This window comes from Rhododendron vialii, chromosome 4a, assembly GCF_030253575.1.
Source record: "Rhododendron vialii isolate Sample 1 chromosome 4a, ASM3025357v1".
Taxonomy (NCBI): domain Eukaryota; kingdom Viridiplantae; phylum Streptophyta; class Magnoliopsida; order Ericales; family Ericaceae; genus Rhododendron; species Rhododendron vialii.
In genome coordinates, this window is record NC_080560.1 from 9,374,882 (window position 1) to 9,392,997 (window position 18,116).

Here is an 18,116-nt window from a genome sequence, read left to right on the forward strand (position 1 = left end):
TGTTTATTTTCCATATCGAGTAATAGAAGTATGATTCAAATTAGGATTTCTTCTATTTCTTGTGCAATGATTAGTGAGTAGTCGTATAGGTAGGGTTGCAGGGTTAGCACACCGTGACCAATCCGGGCACTGCTCCTATTTTCAAACAATGAAAAAGTCAATTTTAGATTGGTAAAATATTTTCCGTAGACGAATCCGGACATTGTCGGAGCCCATGTAAACGGGGGTCCAAAATCCATTCTCCGTTGCGCATGGATAAACGGCGACCATAGAGGTTCACATCTTAGGGTGTATCTTTTTCAATCTAAATTTGAATGTTTTTAAGAACACTGAATGGAGCAAGTTAATCTAGACTGGTTGAGAGTGCTATGAACCCTACGATCGTACCTCCTTTAAATTACTCTTTTAAATTATTTGAAAAGAACAATCAATTTTTTAGGTTTTAGATAATCTCAATAAAAAACGACAAGGGGTGGCTACTTAGAGCCAGTTTAATCAATAACAATTCGAGTTTTTAGTCAGCACATATCACCGTCTTTGTGGATTCGACTCCAGTTTTACCGGATATTGTGCTACGTCGGTCTCCGCCCTACGCTTGGGGCAACTCATTAATTTAGGATTAGGAAATCGTCAAGCATTAAACGTGATTGTAACAAGGCTGCACATTGTTGTGCTCAAAAAACTCTTTCCAATGGCATGTTCGGTCTATGGACGTCCATTTTACCTCCATGAGTTTGCATCTCTCTGATGTTTAGGCTCTGCCTATTATTTGATAAATAAAATTCTTCTTACCTTTAGTAAAAAAAAAAAAAAAAAAAATTACTCAAGTAAACGGGTAGGTAAGTGAGGAGAGGTCTCCTTAGTGCCACGTGGCATCATCCTAATTTATTTTCGATTTTTATTTATTGGTTGTCATTTATCTCATGCATGAATGTTCTGGGAGCAATGGTATAAACGAATATGAAAATGCACAAACCCAAATTTGTTCGAAGCCATTCAATGCATGTGGATCTCGCACAATGGATGTGAGGCCTACACACATCGGAACGTTCGAGACATATGCATCCGGATCATGTGAAGTCTACACACATTGAAAGATTTGGGGCAAATTTGTGTTCGAATCATGTAGAGTTCAGTTGGTGTATTCTGTAAATTAGTAGTAGGAAAGTAAATCTGCATAACATGTGTGATGTAGTTCTTTATGGGTAGTAAATGATGTGCATGAATAGTAAAGTCTATGTGTAGTAAATGCTAGCAGAGGAAAAGTGTCGTACTATTGACATGATGTAATAGGTGCAGTTATGAACAACAAAGTAGTATTATTAGTGTTCTGTGTAATGATGTAAGCATTTCCTCATTTTATAGACGTTAGGAGGGGATGCTTACATCATTACACAGAACACTTATAATACTTTATTGTTCATAGGTGCCAAATTTGCAGACATGAAGTGGGTACAAACACAAAGTAGGTTAGGATCAAAGAGAGAACACAAAACACATGATATTATTATGAAACTGACTGACTTGATTACTAGCTTGATTTTACAACGGGGAGAACCCTTCTTTTATAGACGTAAGGAAGGAATGCTTACATCATTACACAGAATACTAATAATACTACTTTATTGTTCATAGTTGCACCTATTACATCATGTCAATAGTATGACACTTTTCCTCTGCTAGCATTTACTACACATAGACTTTACTATTCATGCACAGCATTTACTACCCATAAAGGACTACATCACACCTGTTATGCAGATTTACTTTCCTACTACTACTTTACAGAATACACCAACAGTAAACACCAATTATATTACCCTCTCCTGAAAATGGAAAGGGGGCACCATACAACAGAGATAGTTGGCCTGAACACTGGGATGTTATTTGGGATTATTTGAACCACTGCTTCCAGAACAGTCTTCAATTCTGTCGGTCAAGTAATACTGTTCCAAAAGATAGTGGATATTTTGGCGCCATTCACTACAAGAAAAATTGCATTAGGTGACGAATGAAAATCGTCACAAATTATATGTTTTTTGTCACAAATAATATAGGTGACGAAAAAAAATTTGTCGACTAAAGGTTGTCGAGGATTTCTACCTGGTGACGAAATCTATTTTTCGTCACATATAGTATCTTTTAGTGACGAAAAATTTCGTCACGGAAAAATGACTTGGTAACGAAATTTTCTTCGTCACCTATTGTGCTTTTTTGACGACAAAAAATTTCGTTACAAATTATTCCCTTTGGCTCGTCAAAGGTGACCCATCGGAGATGAAATTTTTTGTCGTGAAAGACATTCTTATATGTGAAACAAATCTCACTTTCTTACTCCTGCGGGGTTTCGAACCCGAGTTTCCTAAATTTTGCACGCAAGTTTTAACCAACTACACCACACAAACTTTTCAGCATATGTTTGAAATATCTAATATATAACACATACATTGAACATTAAAATATATTTTGAACTATTAAAACATTAAAATTAGCAATTTTAATAAGCATGAAAGTCGTAGCTCTTTATGTTATTGTTTAAACCCAATTTAAATTATCTCAATCGGAGTTCTGAGCAAAGAGTTATACCCAAAATATATTTGGTGACAAAGCGTAATTCATAAATTTCGTCACTGAAAACGTAAAAAGAAGACGAAAATATTTTTCGTCGCCAAATTGGTTCATTTGGCGACAAAATATATTTTCCGTCACCGAATAGTTATCTTTGGCGACAAAAAATAATTTCGTCTCCGTTTTTACTCTTTTGGCGACGGTTATAATTGGTGACAAAATAATTTCGTCAAGGTAGTTATCAAAACAATGATGAATTTATTTTTTTGTCGCCAAATATACTCATTTAGCGACGAAATTAAATTTTGTTGCCACTTTTTCGTCACTAAACATACTTTTTCTTGTAGTGATTCTTCCGGATAAGTATCATTGAATTTCCAATTTGCAGATTCACACATTGGTCAATTTCAGACACATCTTTATTTAGATTTGTGCATTTTCATTTATGTCTGTAATATTTCTGTACTAGTACAAAATTAGTATGAAAAGCTAGATAAATGTGCTTATTAGGCGTGCATCACACATGTTTATTGCTGATTGTATGATTAATTAATTACCAAACTTCATAGGTAGATAAAATAGTTTTACAAGAGTGTTCCAATGAGCAATACAAATACATAAAGTAGAACTTGCTTGTTTTTTTTTTTTTTTTTTAAATTTTATCGGCAAGTAGAACTTGCTTATTGCTATTCTTGTTATCGTTGTTGCTTCATTTTTTTTGGAAGGCAATGAAGTCAATGCGTGTTGGACACTCCATGAAATTAAGTGAGTGTAAAGTGACCGATCCGCAGGGCCGGCCCCGATGTTTTGGTTGCCCAAGCCCGACAATATGCTTTGTTGCCCCTTACCAAGTCATACAAAAAAAAAAAAAAAAACATACGGGTACAAAAAAATAAATAAATCAAAGTTACATTATTCTTTTAGTTTGAATAACATCCAAAAAATCAACATCAAAATGGAACCCTGGTTATAATGCTTTAAGATTATCGTGATCTGATTCAAAGAAAACTTCTCTTTCTGTTTTTTAAAGCAAATTCTTCAATTGAGTTGTCATACTTTACTTATCCAAGAACTCGAGATCCGTTCTGTTAATTTGTGATTTTTTGGCTTTTTAGTTGATATATGTAAGGAGAATGACCTATCTCAAAAAGCGCAAAAAGTAAAAAAAAAAAAATAATAATAACCCAAAAATGCTCTTAGTGGAACCCTATTTATTTTAGCGTGCTGATATATTGAAAGAGTTTATTTTTTCAAGAAAATAAGAAAGTTTGCATCATACTTTAACTATGATTTGTGTGAAACAAATAATAACCAGTGTTAACTCGCTCGATTTATTTTAATTATGAGTTCTTTTTATAATAAAATGTAAGAACATATCAATTGCATGTTACTGTTTTGTTTGTTAAAAATAGAGAAGCTAGATAAAAATAGAAAAATAAAGGAAATAGCAGCCTAAAAGGGCATACCGGGATTCAAACCACCTCCCACGGGTACTTATGGCAGCATTAGAGACCACGATGCCTAGCGCTACTTTCTTCCACTAAAAAAACATTTTTATATTTATATCTAACATACAAATTTTTTTTTTTGGTTGCCCCAGTCCGGGGTGATGCCCAAGCCCGGAGGCTTGCGGGGCTTACCCCGGGGCCAGCCTTGCCGATCCGACTATTCATTTCGGTTGGCAACATCTCCCATTCCCATCTACACACTACCCCAGCTAGACACTAGAAACTGAGAAGTCGCTTTACGCGTTAATGTACGATTCGGTTTTGTGGTAAATGTATTGTCTGATCCTCAATTCAAACCTTGTCCAAATTCCTGAAAGTAATAATGACCCACATTTCTGTCTGCCATTTTTGACTGAGAATACGAGGTTCAGCTGGAACCTTCCAGAAATCAGGACCACAGAGTCGGAATTTTCCAAGATAAGGTCATACCTAGGAAATATCTGAAATTTTTTTTTTTTGGCGTTTAGTTAAATACTCCTAAACTCCTAAATATCTGTATTAATAATAATAACATGTTAAGGATTGCTTTTCTGGAACCAATTAATGTGCAAAAAATCTCTCAATACCTGTAAAAAAGCATGAAATTCCCTCAACGTGAATTCATATCTGTGACAGTGTGTAAATTGTTCACGCCTTTGAGGTCAGGTCACTCCATGTGACCTTCTGCGTGTGCTCGTGAACAATAGGTCTTTGCTGAAATTAGAGTGTTCGGGATAGCTGTAAAAAAATATTTAAACTGTTACTTTCGATTCTTATTTGGATAAGATATATTGAATTTACAAGCCCTATAGAAATCCAAATTAGATTTGATATCTTATCTTATTATATTTATTAAAGAAGGCAAATTCGTGATCTAATGTAAATAGGTGTCGTTGGTTTGGACTTTATTTTGTTAATTTTTTTTTGAACACATCACAAATTTCATTTCATAAAAAAGAGCCCATCGGGCAAGTACAGGAATTCACCAAAAATGCAGTGACAAAGGCTAAACATGAACAACAGGTACGAACCTAAACTCTATCACCGAGAAATAAGCACATACTGCAAAGCAGAGCCGACACACAAAGTTCGATCAATAGAGCCGTTCACTGTAATAGAGACTAAGCACATACGGGAACAAAACCTAATCACTGGAAAAACAAGACAAAACGTGGGATCCCTCTTTCTCAAACCAATCTTAACACTGAAATCAGCCACCGATGTGAGGCCTGCTGACGACAGACAACAACCAGACGAAGACCACCACGACTGGAAAGGCAGCTTCTCCATTGAAACCCATCTAGATAAGCGCACGGAGCAAGATCAAGACCACAATCAACCCACCATCATCGGACTGTTCCTCAATAGGCGCTGAAATTATTCGCACACCTCCTCTTCCACACCACATTTAGGGTAACAACCAAACTGGTACAAGACCGGACTGATTTGGGGGAAACCCAAAACAACCGATAGAAAACCAACGGGAACCCGCCGGATAAACAAAACAAAGAAACGAAAACCCACGAACCCAATCGCACACCTTATTTACTTTCTCACTACCGGCCTAAGAACATCAGATCTGAAGATGGCAGGCGTGATACAGGCTTGGGCACCACCGACCACCGCACACGCCGACAAGAGGACCTCGTCGATCAACGGAGACGCAGCCTCAGGCTGGGGAGCTTGGAGAAACCATGCGAAGAGAGGATAGAGAGGCGAGGAGGGTACCGGGGAGGTCGGGGTGGGGGAGACGGGGGGAGGAGGGAGGAGGGAGAGAGAGGGCGTCGGCTAGGGTTTTTTTTTCTTGTTGAGAGAGGCGGAGGTCTAATCCTAGAGAGAGAGAGAGTCACGTTTGTTTGGACTTTATTAATGGCTACAAATTCGCCCTTGTAATTTTCTTTGCGCGTGACCACAATTGTAAACCTCAACTTGCACAATCAAAAAAGACATTTCCTCATATGGAAACTGATATTTACTTACATAACTTTCCACACGAAATAGCAAACTTGCGTTTCACCTCCCAAAAAGATTGAAAAAACACGAAAAATAAACTAAACATTCAGACTGAATTTGAAAAAATATCATACTAGATGACACTAAAAACACAAATACTAAATGTTTAGTATTTTTTATCTTCACTAATTTTTATTTGTTTTTGGTCATAATTTTTTACTTTCGTAGATTTTTCTTGTTGAGAAAAATAATTTATCCCAAAAATGTAATGGAAGGAAATTATTCACATTAATAACTATGAGATGATTAAACTTCTTAAGATTGAGTAGCCAAATAAAGTAAGATAATAGCGTCGTGCAAGTATGATTATAAAATACGAGTTTTACAAAAGAAAAAAAAAAAATTGACATGAGGCTGTTAACTAAGGTAAGCCTGATCAAAAAAGGTCTTCGTTTTCCTACGCTAATAGTCCTGTTCCTCCCAATTTCTGATTTTCATTTCCAAGTCTAAGACGAAAAGTTCCAAATCAACCAAAGTTAGGGCTTATTTCTGATTTTCATTTTTGCTTCCATTGTTCTCAATTTTGTTTTTTGGAATTCACAAAGAAAAAGTTCCAAATCAACTATGTTATGATTGAATAGCAAAACAGAATAAGGTTTTGCAATTGCATTTCAAGTCCTTGGAAGAAATGGGATTGAGGTGAGGATCAAATGGCTGAAGGAGTTGAATTGGATGAACTTTGGCTACAGAAATTAATGTGCTGCTTCGTTCTCTGCATCCAAAACAATATCAGAGTACTGAGAGGGAGAGTGCGACAATGGAGGGATAGACATCGTCACCTTCGAGAGAGAGCTACGATCTATCTATCGCTGAGAGGGAACGAATTTTATCCGACGCTACGTAAACTGTGAAACGTGGACGGAGAAGGAGATGACGGTTGAGGGGGTTTCTCCCGTTTTCTCTCTTTTAAACTTTTTATCTCCTAAACGACGTGGTTTCGTTGGGTAAGGATTTTTTTTTTGATTTCGTAGGGGAGTGAAACTGAGTAGTTAAGTAGTTCACCCCCAATAATCCAAAAAAAAATCCTTATCGATACCGGCTTGAGCTAATTTTCTACAAGGCTCCATAAAAAAATATTTTTTTAAAAATAATAGACACTCCGAATCATCTTTGTGGAACCCGATGTGGGCCCCACAAAACTCATATTTACATGATATGTACAAACTTATATGTACCCATAGCTTTATTGATTCCTATTTCATAGTAGGAAACGAAAAGGTTGCAAATTACAGGATTGGAATTCTTGCCGTCTGTTCGGTAATTCAATGATCCAGATTTTATCTTCGTAATGAATGGCTCAAATGCTCGGATGGTCTAGATTTCATTTAGACTGTGCTAAACGAATGGCTCGAATGTTGCACATCACCGTGCCCCAGTCGCAAATTACGCAAGTCAAATCGTCAAATTCCAGTCGCAAATTACGCAAGTCAAGTCGTCAAATTCAACAAGCGTGGTTGGCTTGGACAAGTCCTCTTCTATTCATGAAAGCATCTCCAGCTCCAGCTTTTTTCATTTTATGCAAAAATTCAGCTATTTTACTCAATTTTTCCTCGGTTGTTTTGCATCCCTCCAATATGTAAAATAGAATAAATTTACAACCACACGCACTTCTTCACACTTGCATGCATACTTACACAATTGTGAAGTTCCGCAAATTACAGCATCAGTGCGTGTGAAACTTCGACGCTTACGTGAGTGTCTGTGTAAGCACACGTAAGAACAGTGTGGCTATAAAATGGTTGCTAAATTCAGAGTATGAGATGATGAGCTGTGTTGCATGACCCTTTTTGAGACCAATCCCGTTCTTCTTCTAGTGATCTGAACAGAACCAAAATCAATCTCTCTCTCTCGATCTCTGCACAAAATTCAGGGCAGAGATATGGGTGTCAGAACCAACTCATCCTTCCTCTTTTTGCTTCTTTTCCTACTCTTCACTTTCAACCTCCCCATCATCTCCCATGGATCCGACACCATTTCTACAAACCAGTCTCTCTCTGGGGACCAAAGCCTTGTCTCAGCAAATGGAAACTTCAAATTGGGTTTCTACGACCAACCAGGTAACTCCTCCAACTACTACATATGTATTGTGTACAATAAAGTTTCTCTTCGGACCATAGCTTGGATGGCAAATAGGGATAAACCCATCTCAGATAAGTACTCATCGGTGTTAAAAATCATAGATGGCAATCTAGTTCTCCTCAACGAGTCACAGATACCCATTTGGTCCACAAATCAGAACTCCAGTACCGCTTCAAGTTCTGTGGTGGCTGTTCTTGGGGATGATGGTAATTTGGTTGTCAAAGATGGGTTTAATTCAACCCAACCCCTTTGGCAGAGTTTTGATTTTCCTACTGATACTTGGTTGCCTGGGGGTAAAATTGCATATAATAAGAGAACTAAGACTCACCAGAATCTAACTTCTTGGAAAAATTCGGAAGACCCATCTCGAGGTCTGTTTTCTTTGAGTTTAAAAGAAGATACCAAGGAGAATGTGATATCGTGGAATGGGTCTAAACAGTATTGGACCAGTGGCTCTTGGAACGGGCAGATTTTCAGTTTGATCCCAGAGTCGAGGCTCAATCATAATTACAATTTCAGCTACATTGATAATGAGAATGAGAGTTATTTTACGTATTCGGTGTCCAATCCTGCGATTATATCGCGATTTGTTATGGATGTTTCGGGACAAATCACGCAACGGATTTGGTTGGAAACCAGCGGGCAATGGAACTTTTATTGGTCTCAGCCGAGGGAGCAGTGCCAGGTTTCCGCGTTATGTGGGGCATTTGGGGCTTGCAATGGTACAAAACCTTTCTGTAATTGTCTGAAAGGGTTTAGTCCTAAGTCGGTTGGTGATTGGAATTTGAGTGATTATTCTGGTGGGTGTGCGAGGACAACTAAGTTGCAGTGTGGGAATACAAGTGTTGCTAATCAGGAGTCGACGGATAAGTTTTATGAGTATCGCAACGTGGGATGGTTGCAATCTGATTATATTGTAAGTTTCAAAACTGATCATATGAATTTATTTTAAGGTAAGGAAATGATAGCAATGAAAATGATCACAGAAAATTGTAACCTCCAATTTTAAAAGCACATCTACAATACTTAATTTCTGATTCCGTAACCGACCTTTTTATTGAAACAAATACACTAGCCGTTTGGCTCATTAGAAATCAAGTCATAATATTTTGTTTAATTCATAATAATTACATTTATGGATTTAGCCGTTGGAATGTTTGACCAAAGCACTATATATACAAACTTCATGCTCTCATTTTTTGATCACCGAGAAAACCAATTATCTCATTCTTACACTTGGGTAAAATTTCAGCACTCTCTCATTTTTCCAGTTAAGTTTTTTCTTCCGAAAAATAGTACTTAGTAGTTCTAAAATATTTGGACAACTCCGGTTCATGGCTTTGTTCATATCCTCCTAGTGGGCGTGACCATTGGAAGAAGAAGCTTAGCATTTTTGGTTAAATCTTGGAGTCACTATAATCTATCAACACCTTCACATAGGGGAGGACTAGTGACTTTAAGATAGTGTATCACGCCTCCCGATCGTATCTCAGCCAGCTTTTCTTTACTCCTTTCTCATTGTTTAACAATTAGTCTATGCTATCGATTTAATTTACTCTGCCAATTGTTTATCTGCATGCTCTGGTTTATTCTACATGTTAATTAACAATTAGAAATCTCTGATTTTTGACAGGGACCTGATTATTCACTATCTAGTAGCGCTGCCGGATGTGCATCTTCCTGCTTGAATAACTGCTCTTGCACTGCTTATTCCCATGATAAGAACTGGTGTTCGATTTGGATTGGGGAACTTGTGAATCTGAAACAACTCTCACCAAGCGATGGAAGTGGAATAACTCTTTATCTCAGACTTGCTGCTTCTGAGTTTTCGAAGGGTAAAGAAAACAAGGGGATCATTATTGGTGCTGTTGCGGGTTCAGTTGCTGTAGTACTACTTTTAGGCCTAATGTTTATTCTAATCTGGAAGCGGCAAAGGAGGTTCGTTGGAAAAACAAAAGTGGAGGGCTCATCGGTTGCGTTCGGATACAGAGATTTGCAAATTTCTACGAAAAATTTCTCACAGAAAATGTTTACGCATGAGGAACTTCGCGTTGCAACAAGGGATTTCGAGGAGAGGCTTGGTGGTGGTGGGTTTGGCTCAGTGTTCAAAGGAGTGTTACCAGATGGCACTGAGATTGCAGTGAAGCGGTTATATAAAGTGGGCCGCGCAGTTAGGGAATTCTTAGCAGAAGTTGAAACAATTGGCAGCATCCACCATTTTAATCTGGTGAGATTGGTTGGGTTTTCTGCAGAGAAATCTTGTCTTCTCGTATACGAGTACATGAGTAATGGGTCTTTAGACAAATGGATCTTTCATAGGGACCAAAAACCTTGTCTCGATTGGGAAACCCGTAAGAAGATTATTCACCAGATAGCCAAAGGGTTGGCCTATTTGCATGAAGAATGCAGACAGAGAATCATTCACCTTGACATAAAGCCACCCAACATTCTCTTGGATGCAAATTTCAATGCCAAAATCTCAGATTTCGGGTTATCTAAGCTAGTAGACAGGGACGATAGCCAGGTCCTGATCACTTTGAGAGGAACACCTGGGTATATTGCTCCAGAATGCGGCCATTCAAAAATCACAATAAAAGTTGACATCTACAGTTTTGGGATTGTTCTCCTCGAAATAGTTACCGGGAGGAGAAATTTAGATGGTACCCGATCAGAATCCAGCAAACATCTACTCAGTTTGATGCAGAAGAAGGCAAGGGAGTTTCAATTACTTGACATCGTGGAGAATTTGAACGAGGAGATGCCTGAAAATCGAGAAGAAATGTTGAGAATGATAAGAATTGCAGCTTGGTGTTTACAAAATGATCCCACCAAAAGGCCTCTCATGTCGACCGTGGTGAAGGTTTTGGAAGGAGTGATGGAAGTGGATCCAAGTATCAGCTACAACTTCACCCATGCAATGGGATCTGCTGCTTCTGTTGCCAATGGCCATGTTTCTGCAACACTACAAGCATCAGTTCTTTCTAATCCTAGATGAAAAGCAACAATTCAGGTAAAAGACAAGTATAGTTGATGTACTTATATATAACTAGTAAAGTTGCACGTGCTACGCACGTGGGTGATTTTGAAATTTTGAATATTAAAGGTGAAGTGAACAAAGTTTTTCCTTTATATGCTTCATTCTTCTATTATTATTTTTTGCAGAGACGCTTTTGTAATTTTTAGCTCCAAACATTGTCATTCAACTTGTGCACAATGACTTGCGCTACGCCAAAATCTTCTCCTTGGTATTCATTATCTAAAAGATGACAAAGAAAACAATGCATCATTATTTTTCTTTGTGGGTGTACTGGAATGAAATAAGATAAACTATATTCCATGATAACAAAGTCCGGCCAAAATCAGCTCAGAGAAGTTCTGTAAACTTTCTTTAGAGGAATGACAACCCTTTCCAAAAGCGTATCTTAATAGACTGCGCCCATCTTTCTCTCCCGCAGAATATAGCTAGCAGTGCAATTCCTCTTTGTGTTTTTTCTTTCTTTTTTGGATAGGGAAAGATAAATCTATTGATCTTGAAAGTGTTACAGAGGGATTGAAAGGATAGAACAATGGAAGCATTCAAGCATTGCTAAGAAAGGTGCATCCAAACTATATTAGCATCCACTCTCCTGCCAATCATATGCCTTTCTTTCACAAAGAAAGGTTGGCAAGAAGCTAACCGAGGATGGAAAGAAAGCTACAAATGTACCAAGTCATTGAGAATAGCAAATAGAAGAAAAAAGAGGCAAATCCCAAATTACAATGCATAGAATCAAGTTCCCTCGATACTCTGCAACCTGTGAATCATGTCTTCCACCGAGTATGAATTTGGAGTAGAATTTATTTTAAGATCACCCCATATCAGTTGAGTCACCTCAAACAAGAGCTCCTTCCTAATTTTCCAAACAAACCAAATGATATCAAGAGGAATAGCATCCCAAATTGCCTTTATAAGTGTGCTTGACCTTCCATTGAGTTCCCCTCTTCTCCAACATCCAAACAAAATTGAAATTGAACCAGGAGAAGTCCACGAGCATCCCCACCATTTCAACCAGTCTGTCCACAAAATTCGTCATCTTCCGATTGTTACCACAGAATCTGCATAATGAGTCCTGATTATCTTCAATAATACCCATTCTAGACAATAGTTACAGAGGAAAGATCATATGTGGTTGCTCTCCATACCATTGCATCTCCGCCACAGGTTGAGTACATGCCCCATTAGTCAAAAGATGGTTCAGCCTTTGGAGTTCTTCTTCTTCCCATGCAAGCAAACCTCTTCTGAAAAGGAAGTTCCAAATTCCATCAGCACCTCTCCTTTTATATATGTGGCATAAATTTTCATCTTCGGCTAGGACAAAAGTATATAATCTTGGGACATTTGATTTGAGACTTTCATTTTCAAACCAAACGCTTTTCCAAAAGAAATTTCCTTTCTTTTTCCCACCTTTAAGCTTGCATTTCTAAAAAAATTACTAAAATGAGTAGGAATTTTTTTTCCACGTGTACAATATCCTTCCATGCCTTTGGCATGGTTTCTTTACATTCTTCCTCCAGCGACTTAAGAGGGGAATTTGCAAGAGCTCTACACTTTATCAAGTTAGCTGCTACTTCTCAATAAGCTTCAATTTGCAGATGAGGAAATAATTGAACGTCCAGCAACCTCTCTTGTCCCTAAAGACACCTCCAAGCCCAGGCAGCCTCAGGTTACCTTGCAAACTGCTACAAGTGTTTAATCTCAACTTGCCCTGCCTAGAAATTTCCAACCAACATGCAAATAGATGAGGTTTTGTCTGGATTTTCTTTGTTTAAGTCTTAGTTTTGTGCTTAGAGCTCAAGTCACTATCTAGATTGTCAAATACTTTTACTTTCTACTCAACCATAACTTTCATAAAATATCAACACATAAAACATTCCAAGGCTTCCCTCCAATTAGGAGGTTTGTGTAACTTCTTGTGATCGAAAATAAACAAATCCCTCCAATTCTGGTTTAATATCCCATGCACCAGAGACGGAGAAAAGTTAGTCCAAATGTCTCTACTGAGAGCACCAATCAAAAAATAAATGGTGCCCGGCCATCCTCTACATGCATATGGCATCTAGAACACGAACTCTCCTGATTCCTGACACATATTTCTAACGGTATGCTAAAGCTAAGTGAGGATTTTACCACGTAAACAAGTCTAAACAAGCCCTCATGCATGCTTTCGAGGATATTTGAGCTCCCATAAACAGCTCCAATTCTGGAGTGGATCCGTGATCAATAGCTCTGCTGAGAATCAATAACGAAAACAAAAAGAAGGAACCAAGAAAAAAAAGGAATTATAATGTACGCTATTCTAAGTCACTGTGAATAAACTGTAGGGGAAATCAACGAACAAAAGGCGCTGAATGAGAGAGATATAGAACTCCAGGGCCTCTTGCATCTAAGTGATGAGGACTCTAGGGCCTCTTGCATCCAAGTGATGAGGGAATCAACGAACAAAAGGCGGCATATATTGACCAAAAGGCACGTTTCACAAATTTAGTAGTTACAAAGTGCCCAAAACATAGGCCCCTTGATGTCTATATCCAACAGTTGTAACATTAAAAAAGGGGACTAAACAAATAGAAAGATATCATCCAGGGTGAGATTTTCCAACGTAGCTAATGCATCAGTAGCAATGTTAATCTCACTTGTAAACAAAAAACTTCACTCTGTGGAACTTAAATTCAGCAGATAAAGGCTATATATATATATATCCTCCCAAAGGTCAAGCATTTCGGTAATCTCTTGTTGGTGCTGGTGAATTTGTAACTACTCAGTTGTTTTAATCGTGTTTTTGTTCGTACTGAGTTCTATGTTGGGATATTGAGACATCATTATTTTCTAATCAGATAGGAATTTCTTGATTAATTTGTTTACTGAATAGTTAAGGAATTTGTCAACTCTATGTTTCTTCTCAATATTAAAAAGTTTCTAACAATGACAATAAACCTAGTATTTATACGCTAACCACAATGCCCATTTTTTTATTTATTTTGCCACATGTGAGAAGAGCTTACATTGCATTACCTCAATTCGAACCCAATCCATAACGAATGGTATCAACCTCCACTCCATAGAAGTTGAACCCACAACCTTACTGAACTAAGTGCAACTATGCAACCATTGGGCCAACTGTCTCGGTTCAACAAACGCACAAATTTCCTTCCATGATGGTGTATAAGAGAAAGGAAATTTGCAATTTGTTTTATACATAAGACAAGAAATCCAGAATGATCGCAATTTAGAAGTCAAAAACAAGAATACAAAATACCTGTTTGGGATCTCGTAGAAGATTGAAGACAACAAAGTTTCAATTGTCCACGGTTACTCCTGTCCCTCTCTTACGATATACAGAGAACCAAATCCTGTTGCGGCGGCCGTGTTGCTGGACCAAGCGATAGAGGAATCAGAATTCGGGTCACGACGGTCTGTTTCTCTTCAGCAGCATTGGCTCCTGCCGAACCCACGCAATCGTTGGAAGCCGTGTTCAGCCTATTCGGTGGCCTCAGCCTCAGCCGCAAAGATGGATAAGATGTCCATCATGACGGGGAAGAAGAAGGCGGCGAGGGAGAGAGAATGCCACAAAGAAACTAGAGACGAAGAGACGAAGAGGCGGAGGATTTGCATAGGAGAGATGATGATGAAACCCTAGAGAGAGGGATTGAGGGACTACTTGCGAGTTCGAGATTGAAATCACCAAGCGGTTTCTTTCCTGGTCAACAGCGACATAGAGAATGGGAGGAAACGCTAGACGACAATTCGTACGAATAAGAGAAAGAGTCTTTGCAAACAGTCATTTCTGTTGGAGCCGTTGTGTTGTGTTGGTTGGCAAGAGGCAGAGGATGGGACATGTACGTATTAGTTGTAAGTCGTTGGGGCATTTTAGGAAAGCAAAAAATAGGAAACATTTTCGTATATTTAAAAGAAGTAGAATAGATTAGCACTGAATAACTTGCAAACAGAATTCATATATGATGGATAAAAAAAGGCTTATTTGTACGGATGGTCCCCAATGTATTTTCGAAATGTCAATTTCGTCCCCATTGTACAAAATGAGTCAATTTAGTCCCCAATGTTAACAATGTGAGTTTAGAAGGTCCATGGGCTTAACTCCGTTACCTCTTGCCGTCTAAAAAGAAGGGCTTCCTGTCAAAACCCTCTCATTCTCCACTTTCCCTTTTTTCTCTCGACTTTCCCCTTTTCTCTCGACGTCAATGGCGATTCACGTCCCCTCCCCTTATCTCCACTGTGTTCCCCAAAATCAGCCCTAAGAAGAAGAAGATTCTGAGAATTAGCCGAAACCCATCAGTGTTAGTGAAACTCAAGGTAAGATTTTGTGAATCGGCTACATCTCGAAATCCTACGAAGAAGAATCCCTCCATAGGAGTCCGAAACCAAGCTTTTGGAAGGCTCTTTTTTTTTTTTTCTAGTGATTTTTTACACTCGTCTTCGAAGTTGATAGTTCAAAATTCTTAAAAGGGACGCTCCTTCAACTGACTTCCACGTTCTTGGTAGTGTCTGACTGGAAATAATACCCCAAAGGTTGCATGCCTTGGAATTTAAATTAGTGCAGAAAGTGAAAGATTCATGTAGACATTAAAAACATTACCGTCCTTTGTTGAAGTACTATGAATTCGAGTTCCTGCATAGTTATTTACTGCTTAATCTTTTTGATAAGTTAGGTATTTGGTTAACTTATGCGCACCTCAATTAATCTAGAGATTAAAGAGGGTTCCTGCATAGTTATATACTATGAAGCACAGATACGGATACAAGATACGGATACAACACAACACATATACGGCGATACGACAAAACCTAAAAAATTAGGATACGGATACGTCAGGGATACGGCTGTATAAATTATAATTAGGAGAGAAGGGAAAAGTGAGGAAATGAGGTGGAATGACCATAATGCCCCCATTTTAGACGGCAAGAGGTAACAGAAGTTGGCCAAGGGACCTTTTAAACTCATATTGTTAACATCGGGGACTAAATTGACACGTTTTGTACAATGGGGACGAAATTGACATTTCGGAAATACATTGGGGACCATCTGTACAAATAAGCCGATAAAAAAAAGGGGAATTTTTAGGCCAGCCCTAAAAATTAGGATCGGACTTAATTTAGTCCTGCACAATTATTTATATTTTTTATTCCAACCATGTCCCTTCACGCGCATCAGCGACGGAACTAGATAGCATCTAGAATAGAAAAATTATCCAATGCTCCATGAGCATTGGTGCACCATTAAAACATTGTTTAAATTTCAAAAAGTCATATATTTTGTTGTAGATATTCATTTTTTAAATAAATTATATTTTTGGAACCTATTCGACGATATCTACTAAACAAGATCCATATTGAATATGAAATTATGTAAGATTAAAAAACATCATTTGCTATGAGAACTGTTTTTATAAGAATTGTCCCTATGAGAACTATCCCTATAAGAACTATCATTCATTCTGAGAACTGTTTCGGACAAAAATATCATTGCCTATGTGAACTGAAAAATACATAGTTCAAATAGCCCCAGCACACACTAAAATACATAATTCTCGTTGAAAATACGTAGTTGTCATAGAAAATACACAGTTCTCATGAACAATACTCAATTCTCATAGAAAATACACAGTTCTCATAAATAGTTGTTATGGACAATACACAGTTCTCATAAAAAATACACAGTTCTCTTAGAAAAATGCATAGTTCTTATAGAAGAAAACACAGTTCTCATAGAAAAATACAGTGTTCTCATAGAAAAATACATTGTTCTCATAGAAAATACATAGTTCTCATATAAAATACACAATTTTCATAGACAGTTTTTACAGAAAATACACAATTCTCATAAAAAATACATTTTTCATGAAAAATACATAGTTCTTATAGATAGTTCTCATGGACAAATACACAAATCTCATAAAAAATACACAGTTCTCATAAGAAAAAATACAGTTCTCATAGAAAATACATACACGAACAAAAATTGATCAATTTTTGTTCAATTCTCATAGCCTCACCGCACAATTCTCATAGCCCCACCACACAGTTCTCATAGCCTTACCATGCACTAAAATACGTAGTTCTCATAGATAGTTCACATAAGACTTTGAAATTTCACGTAGACTCACTACACACTTCACATAGTCCAACCACACAATTCTCATAGCCCCATCACATAGTTATCATAACCCAACCGCACGCTAAAATACATATTTCTCATAGACAGTTCACATAAGACTTTGACAGTTCACATAGACTCACTACACACTTCACATAGTCCAACCACACAGTTATCATAGCCCCACCGCACGCTAAAAGACATATTTCTCATAGACAGTTCACATAAGACTTTGAATGTTCACAGAGTTCTCACTACACACTTCACATAGTTCAACCACACAGTTCTCATAGCCCCACCCCATAGTTCTCATAGCCCCACCTCACGCTAAAATACATAATTCACATAAAGTTTTGACAGTTCATATACTCACTACACAATTCACATAGCCCAACCACACAGTTCTAATAGTCTCACCACACAACATCCTTATAATATGGAGTACAATTTTTCTGTTGAATAGGAGAAAATCTGTACAAAGAGCTGAAATCTACAACAAAGCCTAGTCTCGAAAATTCTAAAATCAAAATACATGACAATGGGAATGATATATATAATACAATACTATAAGAATGTTGAGAGCCAATACATGAGTGAACAAAGCTTACCCATTTCCTAGGTTAAAGATAACTCACCACTGTACAAAAATCTGAGCTGCAGTGTACTCTTGTCCAGCCTCCTCAATTTTCTCTGTTTTCTTTTTCGGAATTTTCGAAACCCAGGCTAGAAGTTTGTGGAGGGGGGAATAGTGGGAGAAGATGGGTCAGGGACTCAGGGGATCACTTCGAAGATGACGACGAGGTGTTTGGCGGCCACT

The 18,116-nt window shown here is 37.8% G+C and overlaps 1 protein-coding gene across 3 annotated transcripts in view; it reads left to right on the forward strand.

Moving 5' to 3' along the window:
* LOC131323101 (G-type lectin S-receptor-like serine/threonine-protein kinase At2g19130) overlaps window positions 1-18,116 on the forward strand; it is a 59,643-nt gene that overhangs the window by 25,524 nt on the left and 16,003 nt on the right. Inside the window, exons 1-2 of one of the 3 annotated variants that reach the window (XM_058354732.1) lie at window positions 7,948-9,063; window positions 9,781-11,157. In XM_058354732.1, coding sequence (XP_058210715.1) covers window positions 7,948-9,063; window positions 9,781-11,142 — 2,478 coding nt within the window. In that variant the 3' untranslated portion in view covers window positions 11,143-11,157. Of the gene's footprint in view, window positions 1-7,947; window positions 9,064-9,780; window positions 11,321-18,116 lie in introns of those variants that run through there. The other 2 variants (XM_058354730.1, XM_058354731.1) reach the window with 2 other exon arrangements.